We start from the raw sequence: 26,253 nt of genomic DNA on the forward strand, positions 1-26,253 counted from the left end.
GTGTGTGTGTGTGTGTGATGGAGGGGTGTGTGTGAGGATCAGCCACTTGAGTAATGGTCAGTGGTCATTTCCTGTTGTGTTCTGTGGAGTGTGTGTGTGTCTGCACCTGAAGCGAAGGGGGAAATGAGAGCATGTGATGGGAGACGACACCAACGAGTGAAGGGAGTGAGGAAATGTCTGTTAGGAGAAAGGAAAAGGGGAAAAAGTCTGATGCGTACCGCTGGAGCAGTCGTCGCCTCGCCAGCCTCCCTCACACTGGCAGCGGTCTGGAGCGACGCATCGGCCGTGGACACACTCCTTGGTGCAGCGAGCTGTTGACGAGAGACGTGATTTATGTCAGACCCGGCTTTGTGTGATCAGATCACATGACCCTCCCAGAGACCAATAAGACCCCGTTCATCAATAGCTCCCATCGTGTTCAACCTGGACATCATTTATAGCTATTAATTATATTAAAGTGGATATTATTCATGTTTTCCACACAACACGGTCGAAAAGTCAAACAAATGAAGTATTTTCCTGACTACTTTGGGAAAATGTCCTAGATCAGCACCTTGAGCTGCAACCTTACCGGATCTGGAGATTTAGCTTCATAATTCAAGGTCAACGATACAGCTGAGTAGCCCCGCCCCCTAAAGCATCCCCTGCTTCCTGGTCTGGTGGACTCTAAATGGACCATAATGTACTAAATGAACTTCATGCTGGATTGAAGAAGACTTGAAACTAGAGATTGAGACCATAAACTCATGTTTACAATGTTTACTGAGATAATACATCAAGAGAGAAGTAGGACCATTTTCTCATAGACTTCTATACAACCAGAGAGGAGTCGCCCCCTGGTGGCCAGCAGAGAGAAGTAGGACCATTTTCTCTTAGACTTCTATACAACCAGAGAGGAGTCGCCCCCTGGTGGCCAGCAGAGAGAAGTAGGACCATTTTCTCATAGACTTCTATACAACCAGAGAGGAGTCGCCCCCTGATGGCCAGCAGAGAGAAGTAGGACCATTTTCTCATAGACTTCCATACAACCAGAGAGGAGTCGCCCCCTCGTGGCCAGCAGAGAGAATGACAGTTTAAGGCACTTCAGCTTCGGCTTCACTCTTCAGAACCGGAGGTATAGGGCATATAAAACTGTGGGTATTATCCCAGATGTGTTACTACCCGTTTAAACTGTAATATTATAATAAGTGTGATGTCACTATATTTACTTTTTGTAACTTTGTGTGCTCTGTTTGTGTAATGTGCGTCTGTCTATTCTGTGAGAGAAGAAATTATTATTTTTGAATGAATCCATTTGAAAAGTGCACTTTTTCCCAGTGTGTTGAATGAGTTCATAAAGAGTGTGTGAGCTGTACAACAGGAAGCACCGTCGCTTCGTCTCAGAGTCGGTCTTTGATCCGTGCTCCTGCCTGCATCATAAATGACTGTGCTATTAATTAAGTCCTGCTAATTATACCAAATTAGTGTCTCTCACACCAGACAAATGTTTTCTAACCACATCCTGTTTTGTGGTGGCGTTCTTTTCAATAAATAGTCATTTAACTGATTATTTTCTCCTCTCCAGCTAAAGGTGTGAAAACTGGAGGCCGACGATTTGAGGGATCTAAGAAAACGCTCACATCTCATCAAAGAAGAAGGTAAGTGTAATTATGTGTAATTATATGTGTGTAGAAGAAGAAAAACACTTTGTACAGAGGGTGGGTGTAGGAGGAGTCCTGTACGCCACGTAGATATTTCAATTATAAAGCCTAAAAACAGCAATCAGTCGGCTCCAATCTTTGCTTTCCTGATGTCGGTCAGTAACATCAAAGGCTTTTGTGTTTGGCTACAAAAGAAAACTCTACAAGCAACCGAAAATGCACATTATCTCCTCTGAGTGAAAACATTTATCTCCAAAAATGTCAGATTTTTGGAGCACAAAGCGAGGAAAGCGTGTTATTATCGCCACGGTGATGAGAAGGCTCGTGAAAGCCAAGGTAGCATTTTCTCAAAGCGCCGCGGCCGCGTATGGGTTTCACTCCGTTTGTATACGTCACCGCTGACTGACGACGACCGTGAACGATGATGTTTATTCTAATTACTGCATCCAAACATTTATTATTGTGAAATACAACCACCTTAAAGTGACAGTGAACTTTTAGGGTAGATAAAGTCCAGCTGAAATGGCATTTTGAGAATGGTGATGGGAAACAGGAGGCAGACGGGAGGCAACGTTGGGAAGGATCTGATTCGATCATTCAAAAGATAGATATTGTGATATTACTGGTTGAAATCGGTTGGTACTAGTTAAGGTAAGGACAATTTGTGTTCCAGGCAGAAAACATACTGTATTTTGGTATAAAAATGCAAAGAAATTGATTTGTTTTGGTGATTTTTTCAGCTCTTATCCTCAAATCGATGCACAATTTGACCAGGGATTTAATCTTATGGTTAAATTTCACCTCGGCTTTGAAGTTAAGATGAGGTCATAGGTTTAAAATGACTTAAATCACACAAAGAACCATGCTTTCATTCATTTATAGATCTACAAAACACACTGAATTCACAGGATAGCACGTTAAAGTGCATTTAAGTATAAAATCAGCACAAACTAAATGATAATCCTCACCATAAAACGCTGAAAAAGAGTTTCATAAACTTGTAACTTTATGAACGATCATTTATGCAATCGACCTCGAGGCTCTCTGGCCTCGGCGTCATCGTGAGTCGTGCCACACCCCTGAGTTCATCAGCAGCAGATGCTCAGTTGATGAAATAACAGTCGTTTGAAAAGATGTGCAATGGTTGAAGTGAAAGGGGAAAAACGTGAGGAGGGTTGTTATCGTGTCAGCAACACACAGTTTAGTTGAAGCTTCCAGTCGGTGCAGCCAGCATCGACGGAGACACTCCAGTGGAAACACAACCCATAATTGTGGTAATTCCAGTGTCATGAGCTACTCATAGTGTGTGTGTGTGTGTGTGTGTGTGTGTGTGTGTGTGTGTGTGTGTGTGTGTGTGTGTGTGTGTGTGTGTGTGTGTGTGTGTGTGTGTGTGTTGCACAGGGGAACATATAATCGTGGTATTGTGCTATAACTTCTTTGTTAGGCCAGCCACGTGTGCACTCATAGTTATACCTCAAATACTTCCCTTTTATAACATTACAACAATATTTCAAGTCTCATTAAATACAGAAGTATCTAAAAATATAATTTGAAAGTATTGATTTTGAGGCAGCTCTTCATAGATCTGTCTAACGTTAGTTTGCAGCGTGATGTTGCCCAATCATGGGTGGGACGAGGGGCGTAGCTCCCCTTGAGGAAGCTGAGCTCATTTCGTCATAATTTTTCTGGGATTTTTTGGCTTTTTAGCAACCAAGGAGATGAGTACATATTATACATTGTGTGGATATTTCACAGGCTTACATCCAGTTTTATTTTTTTTAACTCTATATTTAGATTTGACTACTTTTCTGTCAACAATAATAGATGAATTAACTGCATGCTTAGAAGTGACCTAAATAACTTTGTAAATGTAATATTATATTCTTAAAATAGCCTCTGTTGCACCGTCCCTGTTCATTTAACCAATAAGTTAATTAAGGAGTCGGCATTTGTTAGGCTGAAATCAAACATTAAACTATTGAAAAGAAATTGAATTAGTTAGATTAATAAAGTATATGTACATCTAGTGAACAAGTGAGGGCCTGTGGAGGAAAATTAAAAAACCTGCGGAGTAAATTAAAAAACAAAGACTGAAACCTCCCCGAACTCTGACTCAATCGTCTTCTCCTCCACTCTTTGTTTCTGTAATTAAAGGTAAAGAAGGTTTCCATGGTTACTTACGGACACACTTGTCTCTGCTCTCGTAGTATCCCGGGCAGCACTGGTATCTCTTGCGGTAGTCCATCTTCACAGCCTGCCTGTACGCCGTCTTGTAGGTGATCCTGAAAGAATAACACAGTCAGACAGGAAGCTGTCAGGCCGCTGACAGGAACAGGAAGTCAGCCCCACGACAGGAAGTGAGTCATCACCGCCTACCTGTGGCGCATGCATCTGTAGGAGGTCCGAGGGTCGGAGCAGGGCTCCTCCGTCATGTGGTCGTAGGGATGCGAGTAGGACTCTTTCACCGAGGTGGTGAAGCTGCAAGTCAGAAGAAACGAGGAGCGCGTTATTCGTCTGAAAACGGGGGTTTGATTTGGTCCAACACTTTTCTAATGGGTTTTAAAACAAAAGATATCAATTGTACTTTCATAATCCACTCACACCTTTGGCTTTACTTCCTGTTGTTGCGGGTTCCCCCCTTTTTTTCTGTGAATCACCTGTGTGATATTAGTCCTGCCAGCCTCCAGCCTGCCCTCATGTTTATACACTTTCCCAGTCGGCCCCTGGTTTATTTAGAGTGTGTGTGTGTGTGTGTGTGTGTGTGTGTGTGTGTGTGTGTGTGTGTGTGTGTGTGTGTGTGTGTGTGTGTGTGTTTTCCCTGTGTCTTTATCAGATCCAGCCTGTTTATTTTACTACCTGCTTTCGTGTTTTCCATGTGTTCCTGATTGATCCTGGATTTTCCCTCATTGCCTGCCTCTGTTTCTGGCCTGTTCTCTGGAAGTTTATTGTCTTTTTTAAGCCTTTCTTCCAGTTACCTCGTTGCCTGTGTAGACTGCTGTTGGGTCCTTATCTGTGTTACAAAAGCACTTTTACTCGTGTAAAAAGCTACATATCTCTTGTTGGGGAGAAGAGCAATGGCCTCTAGGCGGTTTTTAATTTAGATTTTTGTGGGTATGATAGTGATCGGAAACCATAAAGTAAACGTTCAGCATTATTTATACAGCGCTGTTTAATTCTCATAACAACAGTGACATGTGTGTGTTTGTGGCAGTGAAGCAGGCCTCACCTCTCCCACAGGCTGCACACATTAGGGTCTCTGGGGTTCAAAGAGTAGCTCAGGCCAATCATGAAGCTCAGAAGCAGCAGGGCGGCGGAGCTCTGCAGAGTCGACATGGTCCTGAGGGGGGAAAGAGAAGGACACACATTTACAGATGGATGTAAAAAAAAAAAAACTAAGGCGGACACGAAGAAAACAACATTTGTGCAATGCAAAAAAAAAAAAGAAGAATCGAGTGACAAATCTGAGCAGCCTGGAAACACAGCAATAAGTCAGCAGCTCTCTGTGAGGCAAACGTACGCTGGAAAATGTTGCACGCACAGATGGAAAAGAAAAAAAAAGTTCCACTCCTGCTCTCAACTAGAGATTTAGATTTGTTGTTTTTGTTTTTCATTTACTATAATTAACGTTTCACGGTGTGGCGGATAGATGGATTCATTGAACGCTGGTTCTTCCGCGGTTAAGATTTATCCTCTGCCTATTAAAGAGTTTGTTAAATGCTCAGCAGAGGTGAGGCAGAGAGCCAGATTAAATAAAAAAAAAACGCTGTCTGCTGCCCTGCCGAGCTCCACACCGTCTCAACAGGGTTCATAAAACACAGCCGTCAGGAGACGACCTGACAGCAGACGGGATGGATGGATCGGGGGGGGATAGAGGGAGATGCATAAGTGAGAAAGAATACGAGAGTCGGGGGGAAATGTGACTCCCAACTTCATCCTGACCCCGATCAATCAGCGCTACAGCCAAGTGCCTCCACACTCCGGCAGCATCTGGATCCCATCAGTGCCTCGGTCCACAGAGAGCCTCGGGACGGGGACCCTGTTGGGCTCTCAGGGAGCAAAAGGGAGGCACACCCCCCCACCACCACCACCACCACCACCCTTTTTTCTCCTCACAAACATCCCATGTAAATGAACAGAAGTTCAGCAGGCCAATGGTGTGAGCCTTCTGCTAAAAGCATCGTGGGAATGCGACGGCATTTCTAGAAAATGGGGGGGGGGGACGTGGTGTTGACACAGGACCAGTCAGGCCTGTCCCCCTTTATTTGCTCAACAAGTGGCGTCTGACAGAATGACTGTACCGCGGCGTCTCATGTGGTCCGCTGAATGCCGTGGGGAGGTTTCTGATACGTTGGGACGGTGACATCGCAGCCACCGATCAAGATTATGTTCCTCGGAGAAAAAAACACCTCAGATCTCAGGAGGAGTGAAAACAAATGTCTCTCTTACTGTTAAAACTCATAAATAGTTCAGCAAAATGTTTCTCTGCCCTAAGAATGGGTGTAAAATAAGATAAATTTAAACCGTCTGCAGCTCTGTGTGCTTCACTTAGCATCTGCATGCTAACACTGATGTTTAGCAGGTAACGTTCACCATGATTGACAGCTGTGTTAAGTGTGTTGGCATGCTAACGTTTGCTAATTGACACAAAACACACATGTGTCATTAGTTATCCTCTACAAAGATTAAGATTCATCTGCTGGGGACCATGAATGTCTGTCCACAATTTAATGGCAAACCATCCAATAGTTGGATAAGTCCGACTGGACACATTTGATTTAACACATATATTTGTATTTTAAGCAATTGTACTCGTTTTAGGGGGAAAGCTGTTGCACACGTGCAAGAATAAGATTTGCCTTTTTCTTGATTCTTGAAACAATGTGTCTTTTGAGAATAGCATGACCTTTTTTTCTACCTGACCTGTCACACGAAGTGGTTATGAAGAGTTAAGCTTCGGCAGACAAACCGGGGTAAGACTTTGGTAAAGGTTAAGTAAGATCAACTCCAAAGTAAATCCATGTATGATTTAGAAATCTGACCTTAGTGCAGTTGTTTCCACTGTAGCGTTTCCCTGTCAAACTGCTTTCCAGCCCCGTCTCCTTCGCTCGTTCCCACTTTTCACGCACATATTTGCATTTTAAGTCACTGTGCTCGGGGGAGGGGGGAGGGGGGGGATATCGGGAAATTTCCCAAGATGAGTAAAAGATCTGCCTGTGGCTTGGTGAATAATACACGCTTCTAACAGTGCCAAGGTCACCAGTTCGGTTCCCATCAGAGCCAGTTCATGTATGTTGTGTATGGTGCTTCGAACATGGATTGTCTGAAGCCTTCCTGAGAAGCAGTCCATCATAAATACCTCCACAATCAGTCAGAGGCTTATTTAACAGACTGACTTGTACGTTGACTCTATCCAGTGGCTGGTTATCGCTGCTGGAGATTTGGCACGGCGAGGGCCGCGGCGTGAATCAGCGTGAGTGCACGGATCTTTCTGCTTCTGATAAACTGCCTCTTACGACTCCCCTTCCCACCGCCAGGAGTTAATTCACCCGCTGGCGCAAACGCTAACGCCTCAGAAATGTTGTGCCACAAAAACAGAATTTTATGAGAAACAGGCATATGGCTTTTATTAGGAGGGGCCATCAACTTCACCAGCCACTTCATTGGACTGGGGGTAAATATTTTTCATTACCTTCTTTTTCATTTTAATTGTGCTTCATTAGAGAAAGGCTCCAAACCGCATGGGAATTCTTAAACACTGAGAGAGAGCGCTTAACGAGTGCAGCCGGAGTTGTTTTGAAGTCGGGGCTGAGGCGATGTTGGCGTTTGTGTGTTTGGGTTCACCTACAGTTTGGGGAGGGGAAGGCAGGTAGACGTCTGGAGCTCCATGTGGTAGTGTCATCATCTGGAAACGACTCTTCAAGGAGGCTGCCCTGCTTCTTTTTTTTTTACCTTTTTTTATGGAATAAAAGAGGGCAGGTACTCTAAAAAAGGTTTTACAAGAAACTGCACCACTATGTTTTGATTGATTCTCCTCCTTTTTACATAATAGCCTTCTCCTCCATCACATTCAGCCTAAAGCACTCACTATTTCCTTTTTGAGCTTTTTCCAAACTGCAGCTTTGAACCTTTGCACTTGGACAAAACTCAGCTCAGCTGCAGAAAGCACACAAGTTGCGTGATGAATACCATTTTTTCCTCCCCCATTCAGTTTTGACGCATTTAGCAAGCGGCTATTAATGTATGCACACTTCACACAATACTGGTCTAATGTGGAGTCTGGATCCACATCAGGGACGCACCACAATAGCAGAGGTTTGATCTTGTTTGTAATAAAAAGAAACACAGACAATCTCATCCAGTGCAAAGAAACTTTTGATGTGGCTTTACAAACCAGAATAAATAGGGAAAACACCACACACACACCCACACACACACACACACGCTTCCACTACACTGTTTGTAACGCTCTCAAATAACCGATCGTGTGTTGTCATGTTCTGGAGACATTACAAACACACACACATGAAATGAGTCCCATACGCAGGCACCAGTTCAGAGGGAAACTATTTTTAGCCTCTGAGAACATTTTGCTAATTCACCGAGCTTCTCTTGACTGACTCATTCTGTCGAGGCCCAGAAAGAGCAGCCCACGCGTTCACCCATCGTACCAACCGAGGAATGCTGCGAGCCGTTTAAGGGCCCCGCGACGCTCTTAACGGAACCGCACAGGGGCTTCAGTGAAAACAAAGCCCAAACGAAAACAGATGCGTCGGTTTTCATATTAATCTCGCTAGACTCGCACCGATGTGATTACCGTATTCTGCTTCAACGAGGAGGCCCTTCAGGACGCATAAGCGCTGACAGCTACAGAATGATTTTTAATTTGATTTTATGCGAGGGAGCCGTTTTCTTGACGGATGACTATCCCCATCGGGCCGCATGTTCGCATTAGTCAAACAGTCAGGACGGCGGCTACACCCATTTAGAGACGGGACCTCCAACTCTAATGTCATTATCGATAGCATGAAGTTACAAGAACCTGCTACGGGAATTGTTTGACATTTCGTACACTTCAACAATAGTAGTTGGAATAACAGTAGCGTGTTATTGCGGTTGGGTAAATGTAATTTGTGGTTTTGTTTCTGGGAATCGAGTGAACATTCTGTCATCCAATCACTCCGTCTTCCGGGAGTTTTTAGGGAAGAAAACAACGGTGTTTGTTGACCATTGATTTTAGTTGAGGGGACTCGGTTTATAAAGGTGCATTCAGGAGAGTTTATCGACAAAATCATATTGGGTTTTTTTTCGATACATTTTGACTTTTTGGAATGTGATGACGAGGGAGCTTTGTGTGTTTGAAAGAGTGACAGAAAGAGGGGAAAAGAAGGCGGACTGTTTGAATGTTTCTGTAAGTTATTAATAATAATATTTTCAATATTAACGTTCAAAAGCTTTGGACTGTTTGGTACAGCCCTAGTTATTAGTTATAACATATTTACATCCAGAGCAGGATGTGTATGCACTAAGTAGTACTTTTTTCAAGAATATTGTCTTGATTTTGGTAAAGGTGTCGGCTATTGGCTGATGATCGTCGATACCCAAGGTCATCATCTATTGGAACAACCCTATTTGATGCCACTCTCATGTCTGTCAATGAAATATGTAGCTGGAGCCAGGAAACTTAAATGTTAGCTTAGCTTAGCTTAAAGACTGGACACAGGGGGAAACTGCTAGCCTCGTTGTGTCCAAGGGTAGTAATACCTGCCTACCAGCATCTCTAATGTCCACTTATTAAAACGTTATAAATAGTGGTTTTACAGGGCGTTGCATGTGGGACTGTTTCTTGGCCAATCACAGTGACTTCCCGAACCACAAACTTCCTGTTTGCCGCATGCTAAGCTAAGCTAACCGGACCAGTGACTCCAGTTTCATATTGAAATTTGACACATATGAGAATATCCATAAATAATTAATCCATGATGTCAAATGTCTCCTTTAATAACAATAGTTTAACCAGCAGTCACTTTCAGTATTTCAGCAGCAGTTTATGATAGCTATGAATCTAGAAAACACAAAGTAGTAAAATGAAACCATCTGCAATAACCACTTCTTTCAGCAGCCATGATTGACGCTTTAGACAATTTGAAAACGTTTTTCAGCTGTTAATAAAATGTGTTCGCTGCAAAGAATGTAAATGCCATTCGTTTTGAAGATGTTTGCTCATTAACAAAAGGATTGGACCAATGAAACTGATGGAAAAACCAGGGGATCAAACTTATTATGATTCATCTGGATGCCTGAATGCAACAGATTTCATGAGAATGCTTCGGAGAGTTGTTGTGAAATCTCACTGTAAACCTCAAATTTCAACCTCATGGTGTCCTTGGATGAAAAGTCCCGGGATTACTTAAGTCATTAGGATTAATCCTCTGGGAATCTGTGGGAATTTGTGCAAATCCAACGCGGATGTGATGAGATTTTTCACTGGATAAATGAGTATTTAGACCTGCTGGTTTTTCTTGATAAAGTCGGTGGATGGGGAAAGTCGTTGTGATTCATCCTCTGGGGACCATGAAGTCCTGCATGGCAATCGATACAAGAGTGGTGGAGCAACCCAAAATAAATGATACTGCTCTTTTTATCCAAAATGTTTTCATGGTCTTGAGTAAAACTAATAATGGTTCATTCCGGTGGACTTTGAAGCGAAGCATGGCTCTGATCAGACCGTTTCCTTTCCTTCTAACCTCCAGATTTCTGTCTCTCTGTATTTCTATGCACTTGCAGCATTAATTGCGGTAGAAAATATTAGTCACCCGCTGGAAGGGAACGCCACGGGGGAAAGAAAAATAAAAAGGGACGTTGAGTGAGACAGCCAGAGAGAGTGAGACAGCCAGAGAGAGTGAGACAGAGAGAGAGAAAGTCCTGTTGAACACAAGTAAATCTTCATGTGGAGGTGCTCATTGATGTCAGACAGAGAAACGACACAATATGGCTCCCATCTTTCACTCTTTTTTCTTCTCCAAAGCTTTGTGAGCTTCTCTTGGCATTGCAGCTTTCCAGCCGAGGTCAACGAGGCTGTAAAAAGGAAGGCAGCGTGGTGAAATCCTGCAGGTTTTCCTGACACGCGGTCCCGCAGGTGCTTTCTTGTGTGGCTCCGAAGTGTGAATCAAAGTGCAGATAATGTACGTCTTGTTTCTTGCTATCCCGGCAATAAGTCACTCTAATATCAGCACCAACGCAGTTTGATGTTTGATGTAAAAAGAAGTTCATAAAAAGGTCACTAATAAAAGTAACTTGACCGTGATGCATGCGAGGTTCGAGCAAACGAAGTGTGTTTTCCATTGAGGGTATCAGATAATAATAGAAACCAGAACTGGATATTGTTGTTTAATGTTAAATAAGATGCGTTCAATTATAAATGATCTGAAAAACATTAAAGGATTACTTCTGGGAATACTTTCAAAAAAGAACTTGGAAGGACATTTAAGTGAAGGCAGGTGTTCTTTGTAAAGATGTATTTTAAACGAGGTATAAATGTCCAGAACTTATCCAAGCGGTGCAAATTGAAAAAGGGAAAAACTCCAAAGAAAATGACACTAATCTGAAGGCATTCTTGAGTTTGTGTAATCCAGTGGATTACTGATTACAGTTTTGATGATGTAAACAGTCAATGCGATGGACATTTTCAAAATAAAAGCAGCTCAGCCCATCAGTGAACGGCCGAGGGAGTGATGTTATCGACCGTTTAGATCCCAAAGGGAAGCAGAGGGAGTGGTTAAACTCTATTATAATGCCATTAAATGAAGAATCATCGCTCTCATATCAGACTTTACTTTACTCCCAAATGCTCCGCTCACCCAACCTGAGCTCTGCACAAAGTCAAATCTAATTTAATTCCCTGAGACACGAGTGAACGGGAGTCTGTGGCCGTCATCGGGGGCCCTTAAAGGGTCCTTGACATGAGAAACTAGATGGGGAAACCAGTGCACTCTGCAAAATTGCATGCATTATACATTTACAAAACCTCCAACAACAAAGAAAGAAAGAGAACCACAAAAGGAGAGAGAGAAAAAATCTTCTCAAATTGTTGCTGCCAGCAAGATGGTCACACTCTGCGTGATCAAAGCACTGCTGTGCACAATTACACTGAGAAGTCGGCCTTTTAAAGCCGCGGTGTGTTTCGCAGCCTGAAGGAGATTTAAACGATCGCCCTCTGATTGTGATCATCACGTGTATCAACACAAATAAGCCGGTGCATCGTGAATTTACATTTCGGCTCTTAGACAAACAAATCTCTAAATGGCCCTCGAGGGCAGAAACTGACAGACACTGGAATATATTACCCAGAGTCCTCAGTGTGACACACCGACCACAGTCCCCCTCTCCCCCGTCCTCACCCATCCCACCCTCGCATTAAACCAGAGTTACTGTAAACTGCATATAAAACCCATAATCCATTGCATCTGGGATCTCGTCTTGGCGCGCTGGACGTTTTTCGGCTGCAAGACCGCAGTGAGGCTGGCACACGCTCCCCAGTACGCCTCATGTTGGGTGGGTGGCTGGTTGTGAGTTGGGGGATGGGGGGGGAGGGCACAGACCCTGAGAAACAATTACATGCCACGCCCAAATGTAACGTGAGAACACACACACACACACACACACACACACACACAAAATATTTCACAGTGATCATCAATTTTCCTGCATTATCAACCTTCAATCCAGTGAAAATCCACGACGCCTACATCAACACGTTCCCCTCTGCTTACAGTAAAGACATCAAATACGGTAAAAGGTGGTATTCTGCCACAAGAGCTGAACCCCCACAGTGGGAAAAAAACGCTTTTCAGTGGAAAAAATCTTGGCAGCTTAAACGCAGTGGATGGTTCTCGGGGGAGTTGCGTGACAAAAGCATGATCTGGAGGAGGAGGGGGGGGGGGGAGGCCAACTACAGATCTAGTCTGAATTTAGCCGAATGAGCTCTGCAGTGTTTTCTATCTGGAGCGAGTCAAGTCAGAATTCTTGAACTATTGAACTTGCTGATTTTTCATCCGGTTTAATTCTCTCAATTTGACCCCTAATTCTGTATAATTATGTCACCTGATCTGCGCCAAAACTTTGCTGGGATTTCCAGTCATAGCATGGAAATAAATAATTTGGATCCTCCTCAACAATAGACTCGTTCCCAACACAACACTTAAATACAACGACAGATGCCTCGTGCCGCCTGCCAATCTGTCCATGGCTTTTGAATCATTTTAAAACTCTGTTAATTAGTTTGAGCTGCGGTGGAAAAACTAACGAAAGCACCTCAGGTCAACTCCGTCGTCTCTACGGCAACGTCGGGGGCAGCTGTCATTTGGCAAATCTCAGGTCGTAGTGGTCCAGGATCCTCATATTTTACTGACAAAAACAGGATGCAGTATGTGTGCCCCCCCCCCATTGAAGTTAGGTTCCAGCGGGAACTAATGACAGATTCATCAGGCAGCAGATCTGAGGTCAGTTCGCTCTCTTAATCATCACCTCGCTTCACAGCGCCTCGCAGCTGCTAATAAAAGCAAAACTAAAGATGTGTAATCTATATGCAAAATGTATATTTCTATATGTATACTCCCCAAAATAACCCCAGACCAAAGACCGGGGAAGAGAATTGTTTTTTTTTTTTACATAAAAACAAACTCTAACTGCGTGGAAATGAGAGCAGAAACCAATTTGAGATGACTCCATCCAAGAGGATGCAAAGTGGTGACCTACACCTTTCCTGTAGTGCTAAAAGGCTAGTAGTACGATAAGCGTGTGTGTGTGTGTGTGTGTGTGTGTTTATGTTGGCGGGTGTCTTTATGAGTGAGGTCAGAAGGTACTGGTGGTCATGTGACAGCATCGCTCTCCGTGATGAAGGAGACCAGAGCCGCGTATATCAGTGGTTGGAGTGATAAGGTCACCGTGGTAACGCTGTTGTTTTGGAGTACATGAGGATATCAACATGGGCTCAGCAGAGTCCGGGGCTGGTTTCGCTGGATTTTTTTTACTCCTATCTCAACGTACCCATTAAATATACATTTAATTTGATTTGTCAGATACATTTATTGTGGTAGGTACTGCTACAGCGTTGCTTAAAATGATAAATGTTTCTGTTGCAAAATAGTCAGAAACGGCTCGGTTATAGTTACGGTAACTTCATGATTTAAGACGACTACCTTGTTATGGTTTGGAGACAATCGCTGTTGTGGTTTATTAAAAAAAAAAACCTTTTAGTGGGAAACGGGAAAACGAACAGCAGTCTCCTGCGGTAAAGTCTAATGTTGTTGTTTTTGGTGAATAATGTAGTTTAAGTTTGACAATGTTCCCCTAAGAGCTGCAGGATTTGACTTAATTGACTTAAAACCAAAGGGCAGGAATGTGACTGGTGTTACTCCAATCAGATGCAGAAAGGGTTCACGCTGATCCCTTTGCAATCATCTCGCAATTACCTAAAACCTGATCCGATGGCTCTCAGTCCCCCTCCCCAGAGAAGTGCCAACGGATCCATGAGAGACCGCAGTGACAGAAGAAAAATTAGTGGGCTGGTTTGGGTTTAGCTCTTCTTGGATTTGTCACGAAAAATATCTCGTGTGACACAACAGCTCTACTCATGTGGCGACCAGAAGCAGGCGTTACATGTGTCAGTGTTTCAGACTGTTGTGTGAAAGTCCCAAATGTTTGTTGTTGTGAGATCACTGGTGATCCTTCTTTTGTTTGTTGTAGTCTTTTCTTTGTATCTAATTATGGGCCTTTACAAGGACCATACCAGCAGAATCCGGTACACATGGCTTTTTCTCTTGGGGCTTCAATGGAGCCGACAGGACCCCCGGATCACCACGCAGACCTTCCTCCAGCTGGTAGGCCGATGCCTATCACTGATGAGGAGCCCTATGGTCGGATGATCAATCCAAGAACCAGGCTTATAATCCTGGGAGAACTTTGGGTGCCCGGAGCAGCAACCTTCCTGGATCTGGATCCATCTGGATTCTGGTGTGAAGCTGCTAACAAAGTTAGCTCTTTACAGCTAAAGTCATCTTAGTGGATGATTGTATTTGTAGCGTGGTAGTGAGGTCTACTTGACTCTAAATGGACCATAATGTACTAAATGAACATCATGCTGGATTGAAGAAGACTTTAAACTAGAGATTGAGACCATAAACTCATGTTTACAATGTTTGATAATGTAATAATAATACATCCAGAGAGAAGTAGGGTAATTTGTCACTGACTTCCATGTATTCAGACTTCTTTTTGCAACCAGAAGAGTCGCCCCCTGATGGCCAGCAGAGAGAATGCAAGTTTAAGGCACTTCAGCTCATCTGCATCTGGTCTCACCATGTTTTGATGATGATATGATTTTTTTACTCATTGATTGTCCAGAACAATGTTATTTATTGATCCCTATGATCAAATATTTAACTCTGTACAACAGTGTAACTGCAGACTAAACATTAAAACAAGTGTGACCTCAGTCTTCGGGGACTTCGATGAGAAAGCAAATAAATAACGCTGGTTTTTACTCATTCGTGTAATATTTACTTAGTGGAGACGTGTGTGTGTGATCTGATGTGGTTTACTGTACACTGAAATCCTGCTTGTTGTTGTTTTTTGAGCTGGGCTTCGTGCCAGTTTGAGGCCGTTGCGCTCCCCGTTGCATTACTGCGACACGTTTGAGGCTCGTGCACTCTCCTACACAGACCCACAGTGTAAACTGCCGCCTGGGCCTCCACACTCCAGACCAAAACCACAGGCAGGATGACTGTGGCCGCACTGGTCAGGGAAAAGCAGAGGGTCCACAAAAAAACGAACTTAAACACACTCTCATAAATACACCGGCTCACCTCGATGGAGCCGAATAAACAAAAACACAGACTCGCACACCTTTTTGGGTTGAAATCATGTCTGGTCTCATCAAACAGAGTGTTTTTCATCCAAACTTTGCTCAGTGAAATGGTGGAAAACACCAAAATGGAGGCTCTGGCTGAGGTTTGAGAAGGACATGACCATACAGAGTTGTAATTATATGTGCAGTAATGCTCTGTGGATCGTACAGGCGCAGACACACACGGAGTCCTTGTAAAGAAAACGCTGCTCTTTTTTTTTTCCCCCACAAACCGTGACCAGAAAACACAGCGTCGCGTTGTAAACTGTCACGGCAAAGAACACAGGCGAAAAACCTCGCTGTCCTCAACACGGGGCCGGCGCCGCTCGTAAGACGCATGACGAGATCCACACATGTTATACTCGTATGTCACATGACCGTCTGTGTGGCTTCATCACAGCGAGAGGATGGTCAAACGTTGTGGATGTCACTAATGCTTGTGATGTGCAGGGAATTCACTTTATTTGCAACCACGTGTGTAAATATGAAAAATGAACTTTAATAGGGAGAAGGATTAAGACATCTATCAGGAAATCAGCGTTTCTGTCATTTTCATGTTCAGTTGTAGCAGATCCCTCTTCACAATGACAAAAACGTGTTTCAAAGTGTTCTGAAAATTCAGAAATATGTTGTCATATTGCATGCACATGTGTTAGACGGGTTGTAGCGACTTAATTCAATTCCTATGCTTTATTGCAACAACACATTAGCACTTCACACAGTACAGTAGTTTTTTGAGATTTTGTCATAAATCACTGTATTGAACAAATAGAAATTCCCACATGCCGGGGATCAATGCCTGTGTTGAATTTATGGCAATTACTCTAAAAGTAAAAAAAACTCAAATGTCAACCTGGTGGTAATTCTCAGGGAAAAGTCAGTGGATGACCAGAATCAGTAGGTTAAGTCATCTGGGGACCATGAATGTCTTGACAAGGTGTTGTGCCGGTCCACCTCGCAGATGTTGAGACATTTAACTCGATAAGAAAAAAAATGTGGCGTACGGGTCTGAGAAGAGAAGCCAACGCTGAAGTGCCATGAATATGCAGTCTCTCTGCTGGCCACCAGGGGGCAACTCCTCTCTGGTTGTATAGAAGTCTATGAGAAAATGGTCCTACTTCTCTCTGCTGGCCACCAGGGGGCGACTCCTCTCTGGTTGTATAGAAGTCTATGAGAAAATGGTCCTACTTCTCTCTGCTGGCCACCAGGGGGCGACTCCTCTCTGGTTGTATAGAAGTCTATGAGAAAATGGTCCTACTTCTCTCTTGATGTATTATCTCAGTAAACATTGTAAACATGAGTTTATGGTCTCAATCTCTAGTTTCAAGTCTTCTTCAATCCAGCATGATGTTCATTTAGTACATTATGGTCCATTTAGAGTCCACCAGACCAGAAAGCAGGGGATGATTTAGGGGGCGGGGCTTACCTGGTGATTGACAGGTCCATTTAGAGTCCACCAGACCAGAAAGAAAGGCGATGGTAACATTTTGGTCACCAGAAAATGTCTCGTTCAGCTTCTGGTTATACTTCAAAACGTGACTACATCCACTTATATGTTCAGTCTGTGGGTGACACAACGTGAAAAGCCAACTGGATCATCAAAATCACTGAGGTCCATCCTCTGGGCACCATGAAAAGTCTAAAGCTGAGAGCCTTGCCACAATGAGCCGCCTGCATCCTTGAATGAAAACGTTAGGATAGAAAAGCAGGAGAGTTCCAAACTTTGCTGAGTCATGAGAAGGTCTGAGGTGTAACGATCCTACGAGCAGGATATTTCTAATGGCAGCGACGGCCGATTGATCAGCTGGAATGTCCTGTGTGCCATTGTTGCAGCGTGTATCACAGACGAGCTGTTGATTCAGACACACTTCCTCCTCATCTCTTCCTGTGCTGTCCAACTGACTCCCCCGCCGTTCAGGAAGCTCTCTGTTCTCCGCCTGCGGGTGTTTGTGTGAGTTTTATTACTTCGGCAAATCGGAACGCTTCAATGGTATTGAGATGATATTCTGCTGTGCTGTGTTTTCCATATGGAAGTTAAGGCTCAATTTCAGGGTAATTATCTTCATCATTAATTCATTTTGCAGCTTATTTCTCGATTAATCGGTGAACTATTATAATGCGTAATGCTAAAATATTACGTTTTGTCCGTCCAAGTTGTTGCTAATTGATTAATAACGAGTCAAACTCACCTCAGTTTAATATAGTAATTAGTTAATTTCTCAAAAAGCAAATATTTTGGATGGTTTAGAAATTAATTGGGGCTGCTACTAAAAATGATTTTAAAATAATGAGTTCATAATTCTCTTGATTAATTAATTAATCACAGGGCTGACATGTAGAGACAGTCCATCTAATCTGGATATTGTGGATGTAATATTAGTAAGATCTTCACACTAAACATTAATACAATAGTATAACAAACAAACTTTTATTGACCCCTGTGATATTTTCCCACCACAGCGACCTCATTTCTTTAATAATCAGTCTTTTCTCTGTTAATATCCCCTCAAAAACAAATTATTTCTGTCCTCCTCCTTTCGGGGTCAGAAAGTTGTGGGAAAAGCTTCTTTAGAAAAAAAATCATAAGGAACTTCAGTCGCTGCGTCTTCAGCTGATCTTCCCATGATAAAACTATGCAAAGGCCAACACTTCTTCATCCATATTTATTAGTACGCAAAGTTCCTTCAACATATACAGAACGAGGCCACGAGGTCAAGAGCCTTTGAAAATCTTCAGAGGAGCTCAAGACAGCAGAAACGACCTCGGCTGAACTCTTACAACAATCACGTTAGAGTCTCCGAACAAAAATAACTCTTATTTTAATTGCATTGAGCAAGAGAATCGAGTGCTTTCTACCCAGAATGCACACCTGTAACCTCCGTCTGCAGCCAGCAGGTAGAAGCAGCACGTCTCTGAACCGGCTGAAGAAAAAACACTGCGGTACTTCTTTTTAAAACCGTTAAACAAACGGTTCCAGCAGCAGCTGTAACTGTGGTTTGTTCTTTGTCTTTCTTTACTATTTGTTTTCTTCAGTGGGAATACGTCGAGTCGGCTCGAGTAGTTCTGGCTTTGGTCTCAAATTGATCCAGAAACCATCTGTTTTTGACGACGGGGGGGGGGTGTACACATCAATGAGCTACGCTGTTGCCGTGGGCGACATGCATGTTGCTTTATGACGACGAACACGAGCACTGTGGTTTATTCACAGTCAATACTACAAACACCAATCCGGCAGCAGTAAATAGTAATTAAATCATATAAATAATAATTAATCAGCAGCTGAAAATAGTCCGAACCCAAAAAAAATGCATTTGCTGAAAAGTGCCCAGCTGTTTTGGAAATTACTTCGTTTTTTTAAAGATGTATTTCTTTGGTAGGAAGCTATGAACCGACAGAGAAGTCAGACAGTATTTAAAGACGAAATAAAGGTTTAAACGTGAAGCCAAATGGTTTGCATGAATGAGGTGAATACGTGAAATTCTCATTTCAACTTGGGAGAATAAGGTTAAAGAAAATGTGCAACGTTGTGATTTGAAAGCTTGTCAGCTTCTCCTCTTCGTCATCACGGAATCAGAAAATGGAGACAAAACATATCGTAGCCTCCCATCAAGCAAACTCCTTACAGAAAATTAGCATTTTAACGTTTTTTTGCTTGTTGTCCTGCAGTCAGATCTAACAAAACATGACTTTAGCCTTTAAACAAATTGCCGTTATTGTGCGGTTTCTTCGGCGTCAGTTTATTGCAATTAAATCACAACAGAATAGTTTATTTTGGGCCGCTGTAGCGAACCAGCTGACGCGTGTCTCGCTATTCACAGTGAAAACATCCTTCAATTCTGAGAAGTAGAGAATCATTTAGTCACACGATGCTTACACACCGACTCCAGGGTGTCACATATTCATTGTGCACATCTGGATTAAACTGAATCTATTCCACAGACGCTGGTCGCTCGCCGGTGTGCACAGAGACCAGTCTGAAGCCGCCATTAGGAAAACACTGGACCACATGCAAGCAGCCAAAAACTGCCGAGTCATCACAAAACTGTGTATCGAACATATCGACATAAACACAGATGTGCAGGCACGGGCCTCCTCGCTGGTTTCCACTGCGACCTTTAGCCTCTTTGGCTCGGCGTCGTGCAGATTGCTTACTCGTGTGGTTTGGACGTCGTGGTGGGGGAGCTGCTGTCCAAACTGAGGTGTGAAATCGAAGCCCATCTGCTTTTGGAAAAAAAAACCCACCACGAGCACAGAAGCTGAATTGCGTCTGCAATCATAAACATATTTTAAATGAGTGTTTTTTTTCCCTTCTGAATCGATCGTTTTGTTTACATACTTTATGTAAAATACGGACTTCCTGGGGGGTCTACGGCGGCCGACGGGATTATGTGGATTCCCCTGAGTGTCTGCGGCGTCTGAATGACATCCCGGGAAGCATCGTCCTTCACAGAGACGCCATGTTTTAGGGCGACGTATTTCACGGCGTTCCCATGCAGCAGATTTAATACGAGTCTCTGAGTCATGGTTGTATGAGAGAGAGCAATTTACAGTAAGAGACTTTAACCACGCCACATCTGGCTTCGATTAAGACAACACTTCTAATGTGACTGGATGGCAGCTTTTCTTTCTTTTTTTCCCCGTCTCCCTCTCTCGTTGCAGCTGCTGTGAGCCGGGAACCACCGGAGCTGCTGTGGCCGTATTTCTCTGCTGTTGACGATGTTCTTGTGCAACTTTGTTTACAGGATTCATTTATAGTGCCGTTTCATCTACGAGGTGCTTTTGGCAATAAAACGCCATGTGGTCAAGACATCTGAGGTCTGTAGGAAAGGTTTGACAAAACACACACAGCAGCAGCAGCAGCAGACTCCCATCAAGGCAGGTAGAGTTCACCGGAGTAGTTATCACTCGTTATCTCTTTCCTTCTCTATCTCTGTTTCCAGGAAGTCCAGTCTGGGCCAGTAAATACCGAAAAGTAAAACCCCGTTGATTTACAGGCCTACCTCACGCACATGGTGTGCTGCTTTTCTGGAGGACAAGGTGGAAACCTGCAACTTATTAAAGTGATCATTTTAGAGCTTTTTTCTTTTTTTGCCCCAAAAAAAAGCTCCTTCTCTCTCTCCCTCTCTCTCTCTCTCTCCCTCTCTCTCTCTCTCTCTCTCTCTCTCTCCAGATGGGCCTCATCCTGCAGGCATCTGGAAGTTAAAGCCTTATTTTCTTCACTCCAAAAGCCTTCAGCCACGTGTGCTACCCTGAAGGTGAACCCTCCGAGGTGTTCCTCTACCGAGTCTCGGTGTCACCGGACTGGTTTTAAAAAGCCGACAGGTGGTGTCGTTAATTCCCTCGGTAGGAAACGCCTCGCGGTTAAAAGACGAGATGAAAGCCGGGACTCGAGCTTAATTGAAAGCCTCGGCGCGGTCATTTCGTGCTCCGACGGGCTCCGTTGGTGTGATACCTGCACATCTGTCCGACAAAACAGGAAGAGGAGACGAGAGCCAGAGACGAGCCGCCACACAGGACATCCTGGGCAACGTGGTGGGAGGGCAACGCGGTGGGGGGGGGGGGGGGGGGGGGGGGGTCCAGGAGCCTGTCATTGTCTTTAGAAGACTTGTTAACACTCTTCTGGATGCCCAGAGGCAAACGGAGGCAGTGAGGATTCTTTTTTTTTAAAAACAAAGTGCTACAAATGACTTCAAACTATTTACAAGTTAATGAGCAAGTAAGCAATTTAGTTGTTAACACGAGTCACCACAGAGTATCTTGTCAGCACTTTTACTGACTGTCTTTTGAAGCTAGCATGCTTTTCTCATTACTCTTTAATTGACTACAACACCCTTTGTTCGTTGTCATCTGTCTCCGACTAATAATTTCATCTTTTTCAGCCGAGTTTCTTGAACAAAGTGAGAGCCCTCGTCCCCGCAGACCCTCAGGTCCAGCCGGGTCTCCGGTCTACAGCAGGAGGGACGAGAGCCGGGACAAACGATAGGAAGCCGATAGGAAACATCTTGCATGTACATCCAGGTATGCATCGCAACACGCTCTTCCTCTGACATGTAAATAGAGGAGAGTTGGGAAAAGTGGAGCGCGTGAAAGGAAAAGTCCTTGAACGTTGCCATCGGACCTTTTTACCGGCTCCCACTCTTTTTTCTTTTTTCCGACAGCTAACCTTAGTTTTTGGCTTCTGTGTCCATTTATACAAAGAATGAGTTGTTTTGAGTAACGTGGATGATGACAAACAGTGACAATCTGCCTTTCCTGAGCCGAGGTTTGTCTCTCAGAAGTGGCCTGGAAAATGGAATACAAAAAACAAGAGAAAAGTCTCATAAAAAGCAAGATGGACGACTGCGAGAGTCATAGCTGAACGCAGCTGGTGGAGTGGATCTGGGTATGAGCTCAAGAAAAACATCAAGAGTTCTTGCAGTTCGTGTCCGCCCGGTGCCAAGCATGACACAAAGGCCATTTGTTTTTCACATGCGAAGCTCACATGATATATGGCCTCATAACTGACAGGCCTTTCGGTGCTCCATATGCACGGTCAAGTATTTAAAAAAACAAACAAACAGACACGAGCCCCACGTATTCATCACGGGGATGGAAAACAGAAAGCGAGAAGCCCTCCGGGCCTCGAGCTCGGTGCCGTGTTTCTCTCTAATTCTACGTCTCAGGTTTCACTCGGTTCCAGGCTTCCTGCACAGACACCACAGTGAGACGTAGACACCAATGAAAGGCCCTGAAATCTTTAATGAACAATGTCTCCACCGCTGCTCCACCCACCACCCCGAACACCACCCACCAACCACCAACATAAGCAACTTCAGGAAAGACCCTCGCCACAGTACAAGTAGTCTGTGGTCACTTCATCAGGCCGCCGCCGCTGGCTCCTCCTCCTGTTCCAGTCCCAAACCCCCCGACCTCTGCTTTTTTATGATTGGTTATTTGAGCCAGAGCCCGATGAAACTGTACATGCCCCCCCCCCCCCACCAGCCCCCACCAGCCCCCCGAGCTGGAGGGCTGCAGTCGAATCTGCTCCAAATTACTTGCACGGCTGCAGAGCACATGGGGTTGAAAGACTTATATAAGCCTGCGGTAGGAATATTCAACCCGTGTCACCTTCTTTTCAGTTCCCGATGCTCTTTTGTCCTTTTTTTTTTTTGTTTCGCCGTCAAAAATAGAAGTTCGAGACGAACATCACGAGGAGAGCTTTGTCACTGATGTGTAAAAAGTGTGCTGTGGACAAACAGAATTTTCCAGCGGCTAGCGTTTTACACATAAATAAAAGTCTTAACAGTGAGAGAAAAAAAAATATATGCACAACATAAGGAAAAATAGCACCACCCACCAAAAACCACCAAGGACCCAGAGATGCTCTCAGACAGGGAGCGGTGTCTGCAGCTCCTTCTAGTCTGAAGACGTAAACCATCCGCTACCTTCGCTGCTGTCCACCTGCCGATATCTCACCATGCAGCTCAATACAGCCGCTTGTAGCCGGAGACACAGGAAAGGATTTGCAGCAGGTTAGTTGAGCCCACTTCTCTTCATTGATCTGTTTGTTTGCTGCCGAACACAGAGACCAGCACAATCACGCTGATCAATACTGAAGAAAAAACCTGACATTTTCTCCGATATGTATTTTGTTATGAAATAAATATGGGAATATTCACCCTGAATGTTGTGGGCTACATTTTAAAGTTAAATAAACACACCGAACGACTATGTGGACCAGGCGGTTCTGAAGAGTGAAGCCGAATCTGAAGTGCCTTAAACTGTCATTCTCCCTGCTGGCCACCAGGGGGCGACTCCTCTCTGGTTGTATAGAAGTCTATGAGAAAATGGTCCTACTTCTCTCTGCTGACCACCAGGGGGCGACTCCTCTCTGGTTGTATAGAAGTCTATGAGAAAATGGTCCTACTTCTCTCTGCTGGCCACCAGGGGGCGACTCCTCTCTGGTTGTATAGAAGTCTATGAGAAAATGGTCCTACTTCTCTCTTGATGTATTATCTCAGTAAACATTGTAAACATGAGTTTATGGTCTCAATCTCTAGTTTCAAGTCTTCTTCAATCCAGCATGATGTTCATTTAGTACATTATGGTCCATTTAGAGTCCACCAGACCAGAAAGCAGGGGATGCTTTAGGGGGCGGGGCTTACCTGCTGATTGACAGGTCTCTACCAATGCTAGTTAGCTACTAAGATGACTTTAACACTTAGCTGTAAAGTTGACCTTGAATTATTATGAAGCTTCACACCAGAATCCACATGGATCCAGATCCAGTAAGGGTGCCGCTCTGACGCTTGTGTTCATCAGATCCACCCGTCGCTCCTCCGCAGTCCAAATATGGTCACTTCCTTCACTGGTTGCAAAATTCCCAAAATGGCAAAACTCAAGGCTTCATAACCGAAGGCCACGAACGAATGGGTGAAACACTGTGATCTCACTTAAATAACACATGAATGGTGCGTGGCCATCGGATATAAACTTGTCAAGAAAAATAGTTGCTTTTCAAAAGACAACAAGAAGAGACGGTGCGTAACCTTAACGTTGTAACGATGAATCTGAAAGCTGTCCAGGCACTAACGCCTCTTCCCTCAGTTCTACTTAATTCTATTTCTTCTTTGTGTCTCTGGCCGGTGTCATCTCCAACCAAAACATATCCGATAGCCCGCCTGAGCCCGAGTCCTCCCCTGGACAAACAGACGGTAAGTGAGCCAGGCCTCCAGCTGTCGGACCTGAGAAGAGTTAGTGGTTTTGAAGAGGAAAGCTCCACTGATAGCTGTCTGGAGGAGGGCAGACACATTCAAACAGAGGATCAAGACACGCTCAAGAAAAACAAAGATTTCAGGGAGGCACCGTTGTGTTACTTCTCACGTCCAGAATTCAAAGACACGACGCCAACACGTGTGGGGGGGGGGGAAACATGGCACGTTTCAAAAAATGGCACCGCGTTTTTTTAGGAAGAGTTGGAGACGGACAAAGGGAAGTTCAGACTGCAGTCAGAGAGACTTCCTGGCGATTTTCAGTTGCCAGAGCAGATGTGAGGTCAGTGGAGTCCAAACCAGGTGGCTGAGATTTACTCTGATAGTTAATCATATATCTCATCGCCTTAATCCAAACGCCTTCATTCATAAATCACAGACGATAAGGGTGCAAATTTACAGCAATCTGCAGCATTTTAATAACTAAACCTACAAAGGAGCAAGGCTGTAAAATCCTAATTGTATTAGTCAACAAGTGACTGTAAAAACCTGGTGAAGTGCAGTACTTTCTATTCTATTTTTACCCAAACTGCAGAGCTTTCACTGCCCGAATGAATCGGCAACCCACAGCATCCTCTCACATCTGCAGAGAAGAAAGGAAACCCGCTGGTATCTCCGTCTGCTTCGCCCGATTAACTTCACTGACCCGGACGCTGAGTCACGCAGGATGTCGCACAGTTGTTTCTCGGCCGCCTTCATCGCCACGTTTCATCGGCTTGAGTCACCGGAGGAGATGAATCCAGGACTCGGATTAAGACCGATGGAACTCAAAAACACAAAGAGGAGGAGGAGGAGGAGGAGCATCTTCCTCTCTGATGGATGGATGGAGAGAATCTGATAGAAGCTGGAGACGTTTTCAAAGCCAGAGATGCCGAAAGAAGTGCAGCAAGTGCATTAAATGACACGTTTGCCAGGAGTTCACCAGAACAGGTGGTTTCATGCACCTTTTTGCAAAAGTGCACAAACAAAAAGCATCAAAAACCTTCATTTTTGGAACCACTCCTTTTAATAAAAACCCACCAAAACACATTTTCTTGCTTTTGCACTTGTTTGCGACACGTTTGTTACAAACTCCACCCTGTTTCTGACATCAGACCCCCACGTTGAGGAATGAAATCACCGCTGGAGGAAAACGCTTCTATTCAGAATGCAAAACATACCGCGAACTGGCAACGAACACGCAAACACACGTGAAAACACTTTGCTTGCTAATTGAGGAGCAGACAGTCTGAGCCAGAGCACTAAAACAGACCTCAGGTAAGCTCACCGACACCAGGAGGAGGAGGAGGAGGAGGAGAAACCATCCATCCTTCACAATGCTCGCTTCACCGTTACACTTTAATTTGACTGTAATAACTTGTTTTCGTGAGTTTAAAGTAACATATTGTATCAATAACTGTCATGTAATTCTACTTTTCTTTGTGTTTTTTGTTTTGTTTTGCGAAGGCCAATTAAAATGACTTGATGAATCATTTTGTTGCCAAAAAAATGACATTTTGCTTTAATTTTGATGCAGACGTGAAGATGTTTATCTCCAAGTGTTGAGTTTTATTTGGATCATTGTGACACAGTTTGACACAATGAGCCAAATTACACAACAAGTGTCGAAAGCAATCACACAAAGAAAACTGTGATATAACTCTTTGAGCAGCAGATGGTTTTATTATTAGTCTGACTTCACTTATATTCATATAGCATCAATAAAACCAAAGATGAAAAAGAAGTGTGATCCACTCAAAGCTGTGGCAGAAAGTAAAGTACATTTACCACAAGTACTGTACCCAATTTAATGGTAGTTGTACTTTACGTGAGTAATTTAACTTTATGCAACGTAGTACTTCTACTGCACATCTGTTGATTTATGAAAGAGTAATATAACAATACAATTCTATAACGGCATCTGATAACGTGTACTTTTACTGCACTTTTACAGAAGAAGTGAGTATTCAGATCATTTAAG

The 26,253-nt window shown here is 43.8% G+C and overlaps 1 protein-coding gene across 2 annotated transcripts in view; it reads right to left on the reverse strand.

Annotated features, from left to right (window-relative positions):
- pear1 (platelet endothelial aggregation receptor 1) overlaps positions 1-26,253 on the reverse strand; it is a 52,356-nt gene that overhangs the window by 25,338 nt on the left and 765 nt on the right. The window contains exons 1-5 of one of the 2 annotated variants that reach the window (XM_084026437.1): positions 24,818-24,832; positions 4,867-4,977; positions 4,017-4,118; positions 3,822-3,922; positions 219-311 (exon numbers count right to left, since the gene is read on the reverse strand). In XM_084026437.1, the coding sequence (XP_083882563.1) occupies positions 219-311; positions 3,822-3,922; positions 4,017-4,118; positions 4,867-4,973 (403 nt within the window). In that variant the 5' untranslated portion in view covers positions 4,974-4,977; positions 24,818-24,832. Of the gene's footprint in view, positions 1-218; positions 312-3,821; positions 3,923-4,016; positions 4,119-4,866; positions 4,978-24,817; positions 24,833-26,253 lie in introns of those variants that run through there. The other variant, XM_084026438.1, reaches the window with a different exon arrangement.

This window comes from Eutrigla gurnardus (genome assembly GCF_963514095.1).
Source record: "Eutrigla gurnardus genome assembly, chromosome: 14".
In the NCBI taxonomy this organism is placed as follows: domain Eukaryota; kingdom Metazoa; phylum Chordata; class Actinopteri; order Perciformes; family Triglidae; genus Eutrigla; species Eutrigla gurnardus.